We start from the raw sequence: 17627 nt of genomic DNA on the forward strand, positions 1-17627 counted from the left end.
TCGACTTCACTGAGGTACGTTGGCTCAGCAGGGGAAATGTATTAAAGAGACTTTTTGAGTTGAGAGCAGAAGTGAAGCCTTCATGGAGAAGGATGGAGTTAGTGTTCCTGTGCTAACTGATCCCAAATGGCTCATGGACTCAGCTTTTCTTGTTGATATGACACATGAGCTTAATGTACTGAACAAGACGTTACAAGGCCAGGGGCAACTTGTCAGTGCTGCCTATGACAACGTGAGAGCATTCTCCACAAAACTGGCGCTCTGGAAAGCTCAGCTCTCTCAGACAAACCTTTGCCATTTCCCAGCATGCAAGGCACTCGTGGATGCAGGCACACCATTCAGTGCTGACGAGTATGTTGATGTCATTTTGAGGCTACAGGAGGAATTTGATCACAGATTTGCTGACTTCAAGACACACAGAGCCACCTTTCACATTTTTGCGGACCCCTTCTCCTTTGATGTGCAAGATGCCCCTTCTGTGCTTCAAATGGAGCTCATTGAGCTGCAGTGCAACTCTGAACTCAAAGCAAAGTTCAGGGAGGTGAGTGGAAAAGCAGACAAGCTTGGACAATTTTTGAGAGACTTGAGCCCTAGTTTCCCTCGGCTTTCCCGAATGTTCAAGCGGACCATGTGCCTTTTTGGTAGCACATACTTGTGCCAAAAGCTCTTCTCCACTTTGAACTTCAATAAGTCCAAGTACAGGTCCAGACTTACGGATGATCATCTTCAAGACATACTGAGGGTCGCAACTGCTTCCTCCCTCAGGCCAAATCTGGCTCGGCTATGCGAGAGGAAACGCTGCCAGGTCTCTAGCAGCAAGGAGTAGGCAAGAGAAGCCATGTTCAGAAGAACAGTTCATTTTCTACAGTGTTCCATTCATGTTCAGAAGAAGGTTATAGAACTGTTATATATCTTTCTACGTAGCACTCATAATTCTTATTCTCGTGTATATATCTCATGCACATATCTTTCTTTCTACATAGCACTTTAATTCTTATTGTTTGCACTGAAGCACCGCAGCAATTTCCTAATGTTGTAAACCTCAACATCTGGCAATAAACCCATTCTGATTCTGATTCTGATTCTGAATACAGACATTTCAATCTAAACACAGCAGATATAGAAGCCTGAAAGATACACACAAGTTCACTGACTAAAAACATCTTATTATTATTTTATTTATGTATTACAGATTGATTTATTTTCTTATTAATTCTTAATTTGTTTATTTATTTTTCATATTTTGTGTTAAAAAATAAAAATAAAGAGATTTGAGAAGATTGGAATTTTTTAACCATGCCTTTCTTGTGGAAAACCTAATGCGGCCCAGCCTCACCCAGACTCTGCCTGCAGCGGCCCCCAGCTAAATTGAGTTTGAGACCCCTGTCCTACACCATAAATCAGTAAGAGAGGGTACGACCTCTCTCATGGCCCCAAGTGGTGTGTGCATGCCAGAGCACTCTGGAAGGCATACAGAGTCTTTACAGACTACTGAGGATCAAACCTCTATCATCATGCAATCGATTATACAACTCTAAGCATATATGAGTAAATATTTCTAAGTATAAATGACAATCAACAATATAAACCTTACAGCTGGTTTTAATAACAGAATTTGTTTGTTTCTCAAATGAGAAAGAGCTATCGAGAAACACTCCTAAATCTTTAGTTCTGAACTTTTCCAGTGGGCCAAGGTCAACATTATTAGATAATGCTAATTCTTTTCCCTCACATTATAACAATGTGAGGAGTTAATGCTAAGTATACTGCCATTAGCTGCTAATTCTAATTAGGGGTGAATAATTATTAGTAGCTAATGCTAATATCGTTTTCTCTTCCCTTTTAACAATGTGAACAGCTAGTGCTAGGTAGGCTGATGCTAGCAGCTAATGCAAATTTGACGTGAATTAGCATTATATTAGTGAGGAGTTAATGCTAAGTAGGCTGCCATTAGCTGCTAATGCTAATTTTAGATGAAAAAGCATTAGCAGCTAATGCTCATATTGTTTTCCTTTGCTTTGTAAGAATGACAGCAGCTAGTGATACGAAGTCTACCATTATTAACTATTGTTAATTTGATGTAAATTAGCATTATCCGATAATGGTAACCTTTTTCCCCTGCATTATAACGATGTCAGGAGTTAATGCTAACTAGGCTGCCATTAGGAGCTAACTCTAATTAGGTGAATAATTATTAGCAGCTAATGCTATTATTGTTTTCCCTTTTAACAATGTGAGCAGCTAATGCTAATTTGATGTGAATTAGCATTATATTAGTGAGCAGTTAATGCTAAGTAGGCTGCCATTATTAACTAATGCTACTTTGACGTGAATTAGCATTATGCGCTACTGCTAATACTGTTTTCTCTTACTTATTAAAAATGATAGTAGCTAATACTAATACTCTTTCCCGTTGGGTAACAACGATGTGAGGAGTTAATGCTAAGTAGGCTGCTTTTAGAGGCTTATTCTAATTAGGGCTGAATAACTATTAGTAGCTAATGCTAATATTGTTTTCTCTTTCCTTATAACAATATGAGCAGCTAATGCTAATTTGATATGAATTAGCATTATATTAGTGAGGAGTTAATGCTAAGTAGGCTACCATTAGCAGCTAAAGCTAATTTGAGGTGAATAAGCATTAGTAGCTTATGCTAATACCCTTTTCTCTTGTTTTATAATGATGTGAGACGTTAATGCTAAATAGGCTTCCATGAGTGACTCCTTTCCCTTGCATTATAAAGATGTGAAGAGTTTATGCTAAGTAAGCTGCCATTAGCAGCTAATGCTAATACTGTTTTCCCTTTCTTTATACAACTTGAGCAGTTATTGCTAAGTAGGCCACTTTTCTCTGTTAAAGATTTCTGTGACCATGATAGAAACTCTGATAAGCTAATGCTGCTAAGCTAATGCTGTTTATGGGCCCTGTTAGAATCAATATTTCATTCTCATTCTGTTGTTTGAGAACAATAACAGAAAAATGTGCACTTCAGAACAAATTTATTGTGAATTCAGCTGTGAATGTACAGTTTGTCATTATTTAAGCTTCCATTTCCAAATGTTAGCTGACACTTTATTAGGTACACTGGCATCTATATCAGGTACACCTGTGACCTAAATGTTCCTGCAAACAGATTCCTTGGAGACCCCTACATAAATATCCATGAACTATCCAGCTAGACTAGTGTGTCTGTCCCTGAAAATATTCCTGCATGTGTGATTGTTCATGTGTCATCTGCAGGAAACAAACAGGAAGTGAGTGAAAGACACGGGAAATGTTTCCAGCTCTTCCTCCTCTATCAGATTTTCTCTCCATACCTGAGAGTGTCCAGTCTCCAGCCTGGATCCTTCAGTCCAGCCAACAGCAGCTTCATTCCTGAGTCACCTGGATGATTGTAGCTCAGGTCCAGCTCTCTCAGATGGGAGGGGTTGGAGGTCAGAGCGGAGGCCAGAGAAGTACAGCCTTCCTCTGTGATCAGACAGCCTGACAGACTGCAGACACACAAAACAACAATCTATCTGTCAACAGTTGTTTTCTCTTTGTCACAATAACATCTATCCATCCATTGTAACTTTATTTATAAGTGACAATACCCAGCAGACAACAACAGTCATCTGAAGCTGTTTAACAGTGTAAGGTAACCGCCACCAGTGTGAGCAGCACTTGGTGATGGTGGGAAGAAGATCTCCCTTTGACACAAAGATCCTCCCAGTGAAAACAGGCTCCAGGAGGAGCATCTACCATGACTGGTTGCAGGGTGAGGGGAAAGAGAAGAACATGAACATCAAGAATGCAGCGAGTGGTAAAATAAAGATTTGACCTCAGTGTGCTCAGTGTTACTGTCTATTCCTAACATATTCCTAACACGATAGCTGCACTTTAGAGCTCTAAAACTGGAACTGACACATAAAAATACTGAGAACACAGACTAGCAGCCACTGCATGGCCTCGAGTACGTATGCGGTGCGTTCAAAGAGCATCAGCATAGACATGGTGGGTTCAACAATATAGGACATAACAATTTCTATGGCGAAAATACTATCAATGAATGAGCCATAACATTTTAGCCATGTAAACATGTTATCAGTGGGCTTTCCAACAACTTGCATTGATCATTAAAGGATAAAATACGTGAGTCGAGGTCACTACGAGCCATGCGAGGGTCAAACATGGTAGAGAACCTTCCAGCAGCATCTTGGTTTATAATCCGCCTTTGGATCATCAGTTTAGGAGATGAAGGATCCAAGTAAAATAATAAGTTAAAAAATATGCAGCTATGGTCACTCACATGGACATCCTCCACACATACATCATGTATATTTAAACCCAGGGAGAAAACAAGATCCAGTGTGTGACCCTTTGTATGTGTGGGGCCAGAAACATGCTGCCTAAAGTTAAAAGACTCAGTGACAGTGATGAGCTCAGCAGCAGTGTTACAGGATGCTTCATCAATATGACGGCTCAAATCTCCCAACCTTCTCCAATGAAATGATGGATGTCAGAAGGTCATTAAATTCAGTTAGAAAGACCCCATCAGGTAGAATAAAATACAATAAATGGTTTTTAAAGAACTGACCATCATCTGTGACTCAAATGCAGAAAAGGAGTCCGAGGTCATCAGACTGCATGTGAATCTGTCCTGGTAAACAACAGCGAGTCCTCCACCACGTCCTAAAAGACGCGGAGTTCAGATGACGGAGCAGCCAGCCGGGCAGATTTCATTCAAGTGGACATAATCAATGTTCCCTCTAAGCTGCGCACGGGCGCAATCCGCTGACACGCTCTCTGCACACAGAGTATCTGCATTGCGCACAAAAAGATATCTAACCTGAATTGAAATTAAAATAAATACGTTAACAATTCTGCTTTGCAGTGTTAGTCAGTGACTGGCTGCTCCAGTATTTAGAACGATGCCGCCTTATCCCATAGTCCAGCCAATGATTCACATTCGTATATACGCAGCTAATCAATGTCGCTGACGGGCTATGACAGCGTCCTCATGTGCCGACACCGGTGTTTTGGTTGATGTGGAGTGAAGCCACGTTAATGACAACGTGATCCCGTGATCCAAGGGACCGCTCAGGGAGTTTGTGTGTTCGCTCAGACACATGAAACATTAGAGGGAACATTGGACATAATTCTTATTTTGCTGCCACGTCTCAGTCAGACACATGAAATCTAGAGACTCTTTAATAAAGAGATCGCTTAGAATAAATGATTTGTTTGTTATGGAGCGAACGTTAAGCGGGGCCAACCGAGTTGATGACGGTCGATCTGCAAAATCAACAGCTGACTGCAGCGGCACTTGAAATAAAGACAATGCAGACCTGTGGACCTGCTGGGCAGGGCAGCGACTCCAGAGCTGGGGGAAGCAATGATCGATGAGCAGACATAGCTGTTATCAATAAAAACAGTGAACGTTTGACGGACACACCGTGAGAAAAACTGCTTCTGAGCCACAGAGCCCAGGTCCCAGTCACCGGCGTAACATATTAACTAAATGTCAGGAGAGGAAGTGGACGCAGGCACCAGGATTCTCCCCACAGCCAAGAAGCTAGCCTCTGGTAGCTTCTCAGTTTCACCTGGACGTCGGCCCTCGTTCCCCTTTTCCATCTCTTGAGGGTGAAAGTCCTGCGGGTTGTGAAGAGTAGCACACCAGGGGAGGAAGAGTTTTTCTGTTCAGCTGTTACAGTAGCTCTCCACTGAATCTTTGATGTTAAACCCTTTAAGACCTACCATAGAACCAAGTCTGCCAGAGCTTATCTTTAGATTTTTACATGCTGTAGTGCAGACCTTCCCAAACTGTGGTGCCCGCCCCCTAGGGGGGGCGCAGAGCCATGGCAGGGGGGGCGCGGTATGAAAAGGGGGGGGGACAAAACGCTTGGACACTGCTAGCACGGGGCGCCCACAGAAACGCAAAGCAGGAGATGAAGCATCGCTGAATATGTTTCCAAACCAACTTCACTCTAAGCCAAAGACTAGAAAATATGGTGAAGCAAATCTGCCCTTTGGCTTCACCTGCACAGGTGCTGAGGTAGGTCCCTGCGTCGGGAGCAGCGCTGGGCTCTTCCAATCATGGACAAACAGGATCCCACATTCTTAATTTTTAGTTCACAAACACTTGTTGTAGTGACTAACTACTCCTGACATTTTGGAGATGTTTGCTCTTTATAGAGTAAATTTACAGCGGGATACAAATAACATCAGGCTGATCCTGCCACGATTTGTTCCCTCGATTCAAATCACAGACAAACAGGATCCCACAGCTGTTTATGTTTTTGAACCCATTTTGCACAGAGAGGCATTTTTTGAAAATGTACTGATGCAATGTTGATTAGTATTACAGAAGAAGAAAAAACAACTACCCGTGACGCCTTTGTAAATGGAGGGACAGTAACTGCGTGTGAAACCTGCAGATACTCAGAGTAACAGTATTTTGTCTCTGTCTGCCATTCTGCAATTCATCTCACATAAACAATAACGTGACGTGAAAAAAGGCGCAACCTTTGACGTTGCCAGATGAACTCTGTATTCCTCGTCCGCAAAAAAGGAGTTTTAAAAAAATCTCAGTTTTTGGTGATTTGAAACGCTGTTTGGATGAAACAGCTGCGTTTTCAAAAATACCAGTGTAGGTGCGGACGTAGCGTAAAAGATTTAGTAGTTTATTTTCTTACTACCTGTAATTTATTGCAGATTACTTGTATTTGCTTAATTGTTTACTAAATGTTTGAGGTGTGAAATAAACCGCAATGGAGCAAAATATGGGCGTGTGTGGTTGGAGGATGTGTTAGTGCGTGTGTGTGCTGTTCACGCGCCGGGGGGGAGGCGAACGTTTTTCGTGTAAAACAAAGGGGGGCCCAGCAAAAAAAGTTTGGGAACCACTGCTGTAGTGCCATTTTGGGGAGCAGTTCAAGTTGCTATACATCAATACAACCGTTATAGCCCAAATTTTTATAATATGTATGCATTCAGTCCATAGTAACTACATATACATATATACATATACAGCAAAAAGTGCAATAAACTAGAACAAATTGAAAATTGTTTTGTTTTGTATTTTTACATATAGTTGTAGATGTCCGTACAAACAAACAAACAGGCAACCAACACATCACATACACACTCCAAAATAATATAATATAATATAAGCCTGAGAAAACAACCTAGATTTTTCATCAAAAAAGTACAATGTGCAATGGCAACAACACATATGGTTCAGTGTTATTAACTATGATAATAGCAGTAGGTACAAAAGACAATCTATGTCTCTTTGTCTTCACTGCAGGCACTTTATAACGACGACCTGATGGAAGCAGTTGAAAATCATTAAAGAGAGGATGATCTGAACACAACATGACAGAGGTCGCCTTCCTCAGCACATGCCTGTTATAAAAGTCCACAAGCTGGACCTGAGACCTCCCTGAAATCTTACCAGCCACTTTAACCAGGTTGTTAAGTCTGGTCTTATTATTCAGAGACATATTACCGTACCAAGCAATGATACAGAAAGTTAAAACAGATTCAATAAAACTTTTATAAAAAACGAGTCATCATTGCAGATGAAACATTGAAACCTCTCAACCTCCTTAAAAAGTCTTTGTTGAACCTTTTTCACTGTAGCAGCAAGATGTGACTCAAAGCACAGAGCTTTATCAAGAACAACCCCCAAATACTTATAACTGTCCACCAGTTCAATGGCTGCACATTTACCACTGTTAGCGCAGGATGAGGGGATGTCTCCCTGAAGTCAATAACCATGTCCTTGGTTTTCAAGGTGCTGATCATTAAGAAGGACTGATCACACCACGAAACAAACTCATCCACAACAGGCCCATGGGAATCCTCTTCACCATGAAGGAGGCTTACAATGACTGTGTCATCTGCGTATTTAATGAAATGCCTGTTGGCCTGTGTGCTGCGACAGTCATTAGTGTACAAAATATACAGTAGAGGAGAGAGACAACAACCTTGCGGTGAGCCAGTGGAAGAGTTCAGCTGTTTGGAAAAACAGCCGTTCACTCTCACACACTGAGATCTGTCAGTTAAAAAGTCTAAAACCCAACCAACGAGATTAAGATCAAGTGTAAACTGGTTAAGAAGTTTATCAGCTAAAAGATGTGGCTGGATAGTATTAAAAGCTGAAGAAAAATCAATAAATAAGAGCTGAGCATGAGCTTTGGCGCCATCAAGATGGCGATAAAGGAAGTTCAACAGAGTGACCACTGCATCATCAACACGTCTACGAGGCCTGTATGCAAATTGTAGAGGGTCTATAAGCTTCTCTACTTGCTAACTGAGAGTCTGAACTAAAACCAGGAAGACTTATCTTATTACAGTCACTGTAACAGTGACCAGTCATGTGTTTCATGCCTGCCCAGGCCACCCTTAAGTTATTGCTACCCATCTCCGCCTCTACCTTATCCTTGTATTTTACTTTGGCTTTTTTAATTTCTGATCTGATCTCCTTCCTAATTTCTCTAACTTTCAAGATATTCCCTTCAATAAAAGCTTTTTTCCTTTCATGAATCAGCCTCATAAGACCTTTTGAAGACCATGGTTTGTTATTAGGAAAAAAATGGAGATGGTGTCAGTCGCATTCTTAGGATTCGCTTTAGGGTGGATGTAAACAATGGTGACGTTGATCTGTGGGAATTCCCTCGGCAGATAAAACGGCCTCAAAGACACAGAGAGGAGCTCAATGTCAGGCAGACACACTTGTCTACGAACGGTCACATTTTTACACCATTTCTGATTTATATACAAACACACTCCTCCTTGAGATTTCTGGGTAGCTCCGGGGTCTCGATCCAAACGTATGGGAAACCCGAAGCCATTTAGTTCCAGAGAACAATCAGGGTCAGAGTCCTTGAGCCAAGTCTCTGTGAATGCCATTAGACATGTATCCCTGTAGCCACGCAAGTGTGCGACATTCAAATGCAGTTCATCCAATTTACTCCTCAGAGACTGCACATTAGCCAGGATTATTGATGGTAAAGGAATGACTCCAAACAACCGTCAGGATTGCCAATAAAATCATGCGAAATAAAAAACCCATCTTCGTTAAAAGAAGTTCCACAAAGCACAAGCCGATGCTATAGAATTTCCTCAGGCAAAAAAATATATATATAAAGGAATAAAAGAATGAAATAAAATAAGTTAAAACACTGACAGAGAGAGACAACCTGCTGCTCGCCACAAGAGCAGCGCCCCTCTTTCTAGTCTAGTCTAGACTGAGAATGCATCAAGACCACTCACTCACCCTTCCCTCCTGCCTCTCAGCTGCTGAAACTCACAGTTTGTTACCACGGAAGAGTCACTCCTTCATCTGAGATGAAGCCTGATAGTCTGACTGATGCAATATAACATTCAGTCTACACTTTGTTTTTGTGCAAAGATGATAAAGAGGAAATACTAATAACATAAACAAAAATAAATGTCCAATTTAGAAATCTTATTCTTTTTTGCTCTATAAAATAGTTGTTTTTATTTTTCAGTCACTCATCGTAGCAGTAGGATTTACATGAAAATAAAAACAAATTAAGTTTGAGAGAAAAAGTACATTTTTGGCACTCTCTGGGCAACTGACTCAGAGACTCAAATGACTTAAAAAACCCGATTCATTTTGGTGAGTGACTCATTTAAACTCGATTCGGTAAAAAGAATCAAATTTACCATCACTAATACAAATCCCTTTGGAGAAAACAGCTTTAAAATATGTATTGTTAAATTCCAGATGTTTCTTTGCAAGGAAAACTCAGACACTGAAACAATACCACCAGTAACCTCCTACATATGGAAATGTGGTGTCATTAAAGACATAATAATTTCATTAATACCCAATATCCAGCAAAATATGTAATTTGAACATTTTGTTCCTAACGAAATCAAATGTATATATTGTAGAAGATTAGCCAAATTTATGTAAAATGGCCAGTACATGAATTAAAAATAAAAAATAAACAAAATCGTATGACTGTGACAAATTTTACACAGTAATTCAGAGTCTAATAATCCACTCAAATATAAATATAAGTTTAGCTAAAAGCTCTATAGATAAGTCAATCAATAATATAATTCACATTTTAAATGATCATATGTGTTAACGTTTGAATCCTGACCTGAGAGTTTCCACTGCACACTGTGAACTCTTTAGTCCAGCAGACAGAAGCTTCACTCCTGAATCCTGCAGGTCAGAGTTACTCAGGTCCAGCTCTCTCAGACTGGAGGACTGGGAGCTGAGGACTGAGCACAGAGCTTCACAGCTTCTCTCTGACAGGTTACAGCCACCCAGTCTGAAAAACAAAAGATAATCTATAATACTTATGTAAAGTTTGTTATTATATTACATGCCATCTTTTTATTTTTGATGAAACCTTAACATACTAAGATACAACATCATATGGATGAACTTGAATAAAATGTTTTTTTTTAATTATATCTTTATTTGGATTGGACAAGAAAAAACCATCTGCATAGCAGTATATGAATAACATGGGAACAAAGTCCTTCCAGGTTTTAGATTAAGTCCAGGAGAGCAAATGATAAACAAAGTGATCAGCGGGTGCATATTAACCTCCACTAGCTATTACTAGGACAGTTGCTCGCATGCTCTCCCGAAGGAGATATATAGAACACATTACATGGAACTATAAACACAAACTGGGAGGGGTGCCCATGCTGCAATCATTGTGAACAAATAAGTAAATAAACAAGCAATAGTAATAGAAGTAAATGTAAAAAAAATCAAACAAAAAACAACCAAGTAATAGTGAGATCAAGTGAAGTCAGCCCTCGTGGGGGTGATGAATTGGATCCAATTGTTCCAAATTTGGTAGAATTTGGCTTTTTGATTTCTTAACAGATATGTAAGTTTTTCCATCCTAAATATCTCTAAAATGATCCCAAACCAGTCGTCTAGGGTAGGCTGGGCTGGGCTTAACCATCTTCTAGTAATTGTTTTTTTACTTGCCACCAAGAGTAATTGCACCAACTTAATCTCACTCCTACATTCCAGAAAGGGGACCAAACCCATGTATAAAACCTTAAAATCTAAAGGTATTTGAACGTTAAAGACTGCACTTAAGGAGACCTGAACGTTTTTTAACTTGGGACAGTCCCAAAAGACATGAAAATGGTTAGCAACAGTCGAGCCGCATTGTCTCCAGCATTGCATATAAGCCCCTTTGTACCTCTCCTGATATGGAGTCTTGAAGTACCTAATAATATTCTTCCAGCCATGTTCCTTCCAGCTCATAGAACTGGACGTGGACCACTGGCAGTACAAAACATTTTCCCACTCCCCCACAGAAATAGCAATCCCTGATTCCCTTTCCCATTTATCCTTAGTGTATAAAGTATTATCCTTGCTGGCACTAGAGAGGGCTTTGTATAGTTTAGAAATAGATTTAGTAGGGGTCATGGTTGTGGCATTTTTCAGGATGAGGAAAAAATGCGACTCAGCATCATTGAAGTTGGCATTCATGATCAATATATGATCTCAGCTGTAAGTATCTATGAAAGTTGTATTTTGTCAGGTTGTCCTGTAAGGTCTCAAATCTGAGCACAATATTTCTATGAGTAAGAGAGAGGAATGTTGTAAGGCCATAGGATATCCATGCTTTAAAAGTTACCTGGGAGCTGAGACTCATGAAGGGGACCAGATTCCATCTGTGCAGATCAGCTTTTATACTTGCAGATATTGGCTCGTAGTTTGCCTGAAAGAGCCCCGAGAGGTCCGCAGTCAAATATATTCCCAGGTACTTAATTTTCTCATTATCCCAATTTACTTTAAATTTCCTACGTAAAGCTACAGAAGCTGTATAATTTAAAGTCATCACCTGTGTTTTTGAAATATTGACCTTATAACCAGATAACTTCCCCAAATCACTTAAAGTAGACATCAACTCACTAAAAGACCTCTCTGGCTCCTCCAGGCAGACCAGTACATCATCGGCGAACATTACCACTTTATGTTCAACTCCTGACAATGCAACACCCCTAATGCTATGATTTTGTCTAATCGTTTGGCCAAATGTTTCTATGAATAAATCAGAGAAGTGGCGAGATTGCACAACCCTGCCTACAGCCACGTTCCAGAGCAAAGGGCTTGGAGAGATCACCATTCACCTTAATACGGGCTGAGGGTCGAGCATACAGACCTTGGATTACTCTAATAAACTTGTCGTGAAAGCCAAACTTCCCCAGAACCTTATACAGAAATACCCATCTGACCGAGTCGAAGGCTTTCTCAGTGTCCAAGCTTCCTATTATTGATTGAGTTTTGTTCTTTTGTATTTGAGCAGAGATGTGTAATATTCTCCTAATGTTGTCAGTTGTTTGTCTATAGTGAATGAAACCAGTCTGATCTAAATTGATGAGGTCAGGTAAAAACTTCTCCAGTCTACGAGCAAGAATAGAAGTAAATAGTTTGTCATCCAAGTTAAGGACACTGATTGGTCGATAGTTTCCACATTCTCGTTTATCTTTCCCCTCTTTTGGGATAATTGAAATAGTTGCCTCCCTCCAGGAGGGTGGGATTTCTCCCTCCTGTAGGATGTAGTTAAATGACTTCAGCAATGTGGGGACTAGATCTGCCCTCAGGGTGCGATACCACTGAGAACTGAACCCGTCCGGCCCAACTGCCTTACCTGGTTTTAATCTGGAAAAAGCATTAATTTCTTCCACTAAAATGGGATGTGTTAGAAGCTCATTTTTGAGAGACGGGAGTGAAGGTAATTCTAGAGAGCTAAGAAAGGCATCAGTACAATTCTCCTCCGTAGCATTGGGCTGTGAGTACAGCTCCCTAAAGGAGGTCTCAAAACATTTCTGAATGTCTTCTAATTTTGATTCCAGAATATTAGTCTTGGGGTCCTTGATTTGGTATATCGTACTTTCCTCTAGTTGTTTGCGTAATTTATTTGCCAGATATTTTGCAGATTTCCCTCCTGTCTCATAGTATTTTTGCCTCAAAAAAATTAAGTTATTTTGGGCCTCCTGGGTGTAAATATCATTAATTTCATCCTGTATTTTCATGATATCCTGCTTCAGAGTAGGATTTGCGGTGTTTATGTCTTCCTATTCTTTCAACTTTAAATTTGCCTGTAGTTCTGCTAATTTTTGCCCTTTGATTCTCTTTAAGTGGGAGGCGATAGAAATTAATGTACCTCTCATTACCGCTTTGAGCGTATCCCAAAGAATAGCTGGAGATACCTCTCCTGTGTCATTAACATCTAGAAATTCTTTAATGTCTACCTTTAATTTGGAAACTATGGCAGGATCATTAAGGTGCGATAACAATTTCCACAGTGTGGTACATTTTTTCCTAGCCACCTGCAAAGATAGAGAGATAGGACTGTGGTCAGATAGATCTCTTGTTAATATGTCACAGTCTTTGACCCTAAACCTATCAACTTTAAACATAAAAAAGTAGTCCAGCCTTGCATACACTTTAAAGGAACCAGAGTAATGAGTGAAATTTCTGGTAGATGCGTAGCGGTCCCTCCATACATCTATTATCCCCATCTCTACCATATAGGAATTGACTTTTCTAGTAAGTGCTGTTACCTGGTTGGTTGGGGAGGAGGAGTCTAGTTTAGGGTCAAGTCTAAAGTTAAAACCCCCCCACAGACAACTATCCCCTGAGAATCCACCAATAAATCAAACCTATTCCTATAGAATAGCCAATCGCTCCCGGGGGGAGCATAAACATTTAAAATTGTGATTTCAGACCCCTCTATCCATTCTGTTATTCTAACCAATCTGCCTTCCTCGTCACAGAGTTCTTAGATATGTTCATAGTTAAGTGTACCAGAGATAAGTGTAGCCACACCCCTCTTGTGTTTGGACTTAACGGAAGAGGAGAATACATATTTAAAACCCTTTCTTTTCAATCTCAAGTGATCTACTTGGTTCATGTGTGTCTCCTGAAGTAATGCAATCTGGGCCTTCTCCTTCCTTAGTTTGGACAGTATCTTATTCATCTTAATCACGTTCAGAACCCCGTTAACATTAAAAGAGATTACTTTCACTGACTCACTTCCCATAAAGATATATTAAGTTACCACAGCGCATAAACTCAATAGCAGCAGGCAACCCCCTCTTAAAACAGTAACAAGTGAAAAAAGTTAGGAATGAACTGAAAACATTTGAACATAACTGGAGCTTGAAAGCTCCTAAGCTGGCTTCTGACAGTGGAGCACTTCCACTGACACCCTCACAACTTGAAGGGAAACCCCTTATTACCCCCTGAGTTAGGGGGCTTTCCACTGCGACGTCACTCACAGCACGAGAAGCCCCACCCATTTTAGCTCGACAGTAACCATATTTCACCATGTTGTCCATAGCTAATACATAACATTAAATTCGTTCTCTTCACGTCTGTATACTTGCAGCTTCTCTCTATATCCCGCAGCTGACGCGGACGCCGACCACCAACTCCCCGCCACAGCGGGCATCTTTGTAATTTTTCTCTGGGGGTTGCCGGTGGTGTAATCACCTTTACCGGCAGGCCCCGACTCGCCAGGTCAGCCGTTGCCTCCTCCACCGTGTTGTAGGTTTTCGCTCCTTCTTTGAAAAAAACCTTAAGGCGCGCTGAGTAGAGGGTCCTAAACCGTACATTCTTCTCTTTTAGGACCTTTCGTGCCTCTGCATACTCCTTCCTCATAGCCATGATCTCAGGGGGGTAATCGTGGTCGAGGTTGATCTTGCTGGAATTCAGCATAAAACCTTTCTTTTGCCAAGCAAGCCTCAGCACTTCTTCTTTAACCGTGAAGCACAGGAATTTTACCAGGATCGATCTGGGTTGGGAGCCGTCCGGAGGGAGTAATGATAACGCTCTGTGTGCTCTCTGAATTTGTAACGGTGTTGATGGTGGGATGGCGAGATTCTCCCGGAGTAGCTTCTCCACAAAGTGGGCCATAGATGGAGCTCCCGATTCTTCTCCCTCCGGCACCCTGTACAGTCTGAGCGACTCCCTCCTCGAGTAAGCCTCCAGTGATGTTAGTTTTGTTTGAAACTTTTCCTGCATGCTTTCTTCCATTTGCGCAACATCTCTAAAGTTAGAAATATCCTGTCTCAGAGTGACGCTGAAAAACTAGTTCATGCATTTATTACTTCCAGGCTGGACGACTGTAATTCGTTATTATCAGGATGTCCAAAAAACTCCCTGAAAAGCCTTCAGTTAATCCAAAATGCTGCAGCAAGAGTCCTGACAGGGACTAGAAAGAGAGAGCAGATTTCTCCTGTATTGGCTTCCCTTCATTGGCTTCCTGTTAAATCCAGAATTGAATTCAAAATCCTGCTCCTCACATACAAGATCTTAAATAATCAGGCCCAATCTTATCTTAATGACCTTGTAGTACCATATCACCCCATTAGAGCACTTCGCTCTCACACTGCAGGCCTACTTGTTGTTCCTAGAGTATTTAAAAGTAGAATGGGAGGCAGAGCCTTCAGTTTTCAGGCCCCTCTTCTGTGGAACCAGCTTCCAGTTTGGATTCAGGGGACAGACACTATCTCTACTTTCAAGATTAATCTCATATTTCCATTAAAAGTGTTGAATTTGTTTGATGTTCTTTATGATCTCTGGCACCAGTTCATCTGTAGGCTGAGCTCAATCCATCCATTTAGTGAAATTATGTTTAAAGGTCTCCTTGTTCTCTGAGCGTGCACAGATCCTGAAGCAGAAAGCCTGGGTTAATAGAGAAATGATCATCACTGTGATGATGCTCATCATCTCTGACTGGGATTTGAGGTTTTGTCAAAGCAGCAAAGAAAGCCTGGCTATGTTGGACTGGGTGTGGCAGCAGCTCCCAGTTTGAGTTCAGGAGACAGACACCCTCTCTACTTTGAAGATCAGCTTCAAACTTTCCTTTTTGCTAAAGCATATAGTTAGGGCTGGACCAGGTGACCCTGAATCCTCCCTTAGTTATGCTGCAATAGACGTAGGCTGCCGGGGATTCCCATGATGCATTGAGTTTTTCCTTTCCAGTCACCTTTCTCACTCACTATGTATTAACAGACCTCTCTGCATTGAATCATATGTGTTATTAACCTCTGTCTCTCTTCCACAGCATGTCTTTATCCTGTCTTCCTTCTCTCACTCCAACCAATCACAGCAAATGGCCCCGCCCCTCCCTGAGCCTGGTTCTGCCAGAGGTTTCTTCCTGTTAAAAGGGAGTTTTTCCTTCCCACTGTCGCCAAAGTGCTTGTTCATAGGGGGTCATGTGATTGTTGGGTTTATCTCTGTATCTATGAAGTGCCTTGAGGTGACTTTTGTTGTGATTTGGCGCTATATAAATAACATTGAATTGCATTGTTAGTATCTCAGACAAAATCTCGTCTGTGTTCTGGAGCTTATCTTTGTGTTCTGCAACCCTGGTTTCCACATCATTAAGCCGCGCATTGGCTTTATCCAACTCACCCCTTATTTCCAGCAGTTGCGCTTTCGTGTCTTTTCGAAATTCTTTCACCTCTTTCCCAACGCCTCTCAGTTCTTTCAGTATCAGCGTCAAACTTGCTGGGTCAACCTCATCTTCTGTCCCAGAATCCTCGCGGCTAGGAGTGGGAGAGTGGCCTCGGCTAGCCCTATAGGGGCTAACGTTAGCCCCTTCTGTTAGCTGCACATTGCCATCTTCCACGTTTTCAAACGTTAACTTCTTAGCTATTTTGTTCTTTCTGGACATCATTTAAACCCCTTTTTCCTCTTTATGTTGTCAAGAAAAACATGTTATTTTATTTTCACTGTGATGTCATTCATAAAGCACGGTCATTATTTCATTATTACTTCATTAGTCTGCATCAGTTTATCATCCATATTAGCATGTATCATTTATCATTTAGTAAATCTGCTATAACAGAAGTCTAGATACAATACTCTATTAGTTAGTAAAACCACCAGCTTAGCTGTGGATCCAGACGGCCCTAGCAGAGTCAGATAAGGACACTGACCGTTTGTTGGCCGGAATCTGACACTCTCACAAAATACACACTCATGAACACACTATTGGTTAAATTCCCAGAAAGCAGGAGTGGAAACATCTGGAAAATGTTGTTGTTCTTAGCCATAGAAGGAGATAAAGGGAAGATAGGGGAATTCTTCTGTGGTCTTCTGACGTCATACATGGCTATAAAACGTTCTGTCTTTTGTGCAAACGAGGAAGAGCTTCTTCCCACACCTGTACAATCTTGTGTGTAATAAATCACTTTTCGGACACTTCTGGGACTCTGGTCTGTGCTTATTTTTCCTTCCAAATAAAAAGAACTTCTACATTTTTGGTGCTCGAAACCCGGTTTGGAGGGAAAGAAGGACGCGCAGTGAGCTGAGCCCCAGGAGGGGGAACCCAGACAGGAGAGCCACTGAGTGACAGAACCGCGGCATAAAAAGGTCAGTACCACCTGTTGAATTTTTTATCCAAAGGTACTAAATTGGAAGTAAAACAAAATTGAATTGAATGTTCACTCAGGGGGCCTCCTGCTGAGTTCTGTCCAGAGTGATTTTATTTAATTAGGATAATTAGGAGTAACAGTTTGATAAAATTCTCACAAAAGTTATTGCTGTTTATTTGGGGGGTTTTTCTGTTTTTCTGTGTTGCATTGTGGTAGTTTGGCTTGGTTTGTGTGCTTTATG

General features: G+C 41.0%; 1 protein-coding gene across 1 annotated transcript in view; it reads right to left on the bottom strand.

The window, feature by feature from the left end:
- LOC147336918 (protein NLRC3-like) overlaps window positions 1-17627 on the bottom strand; it is a 1139417-nt gene that overhangs the window by 1012291 nt on the left and 109499 nt on the right. Inside the window, exon 10 of the mRNA XM_086287106.1 lies at window positions 10120-10293. Coding sequence (XP_086143232.1) covers window positions 10120-10293 — 174 coding nt within the window. The remainder of the gene's footprint in view (window positions 1-10119; window positions 10294-17627) is intronic.

The sequence above is a fragment of the Aulonocara sp. 'chitande type north' Nkhata Bay genome, linkage group LG3 (genome assembly GCF_057382095.1).
Source record: "Aulonocara sp. 'chitande type north' Nkhata Bay isolate Kocher_YH1m ecotype deep benthic linkage group LG3, A_spYH_male_GT1.1, whole genome shotgun sequence".
NCBI lineage: Eukaryota > Metazoa > Chordata > Actinopteri > Cichliformes > Cichlidae > Aulonocara > Aulonocara sp. 'chitande type north' Nkhata Bay.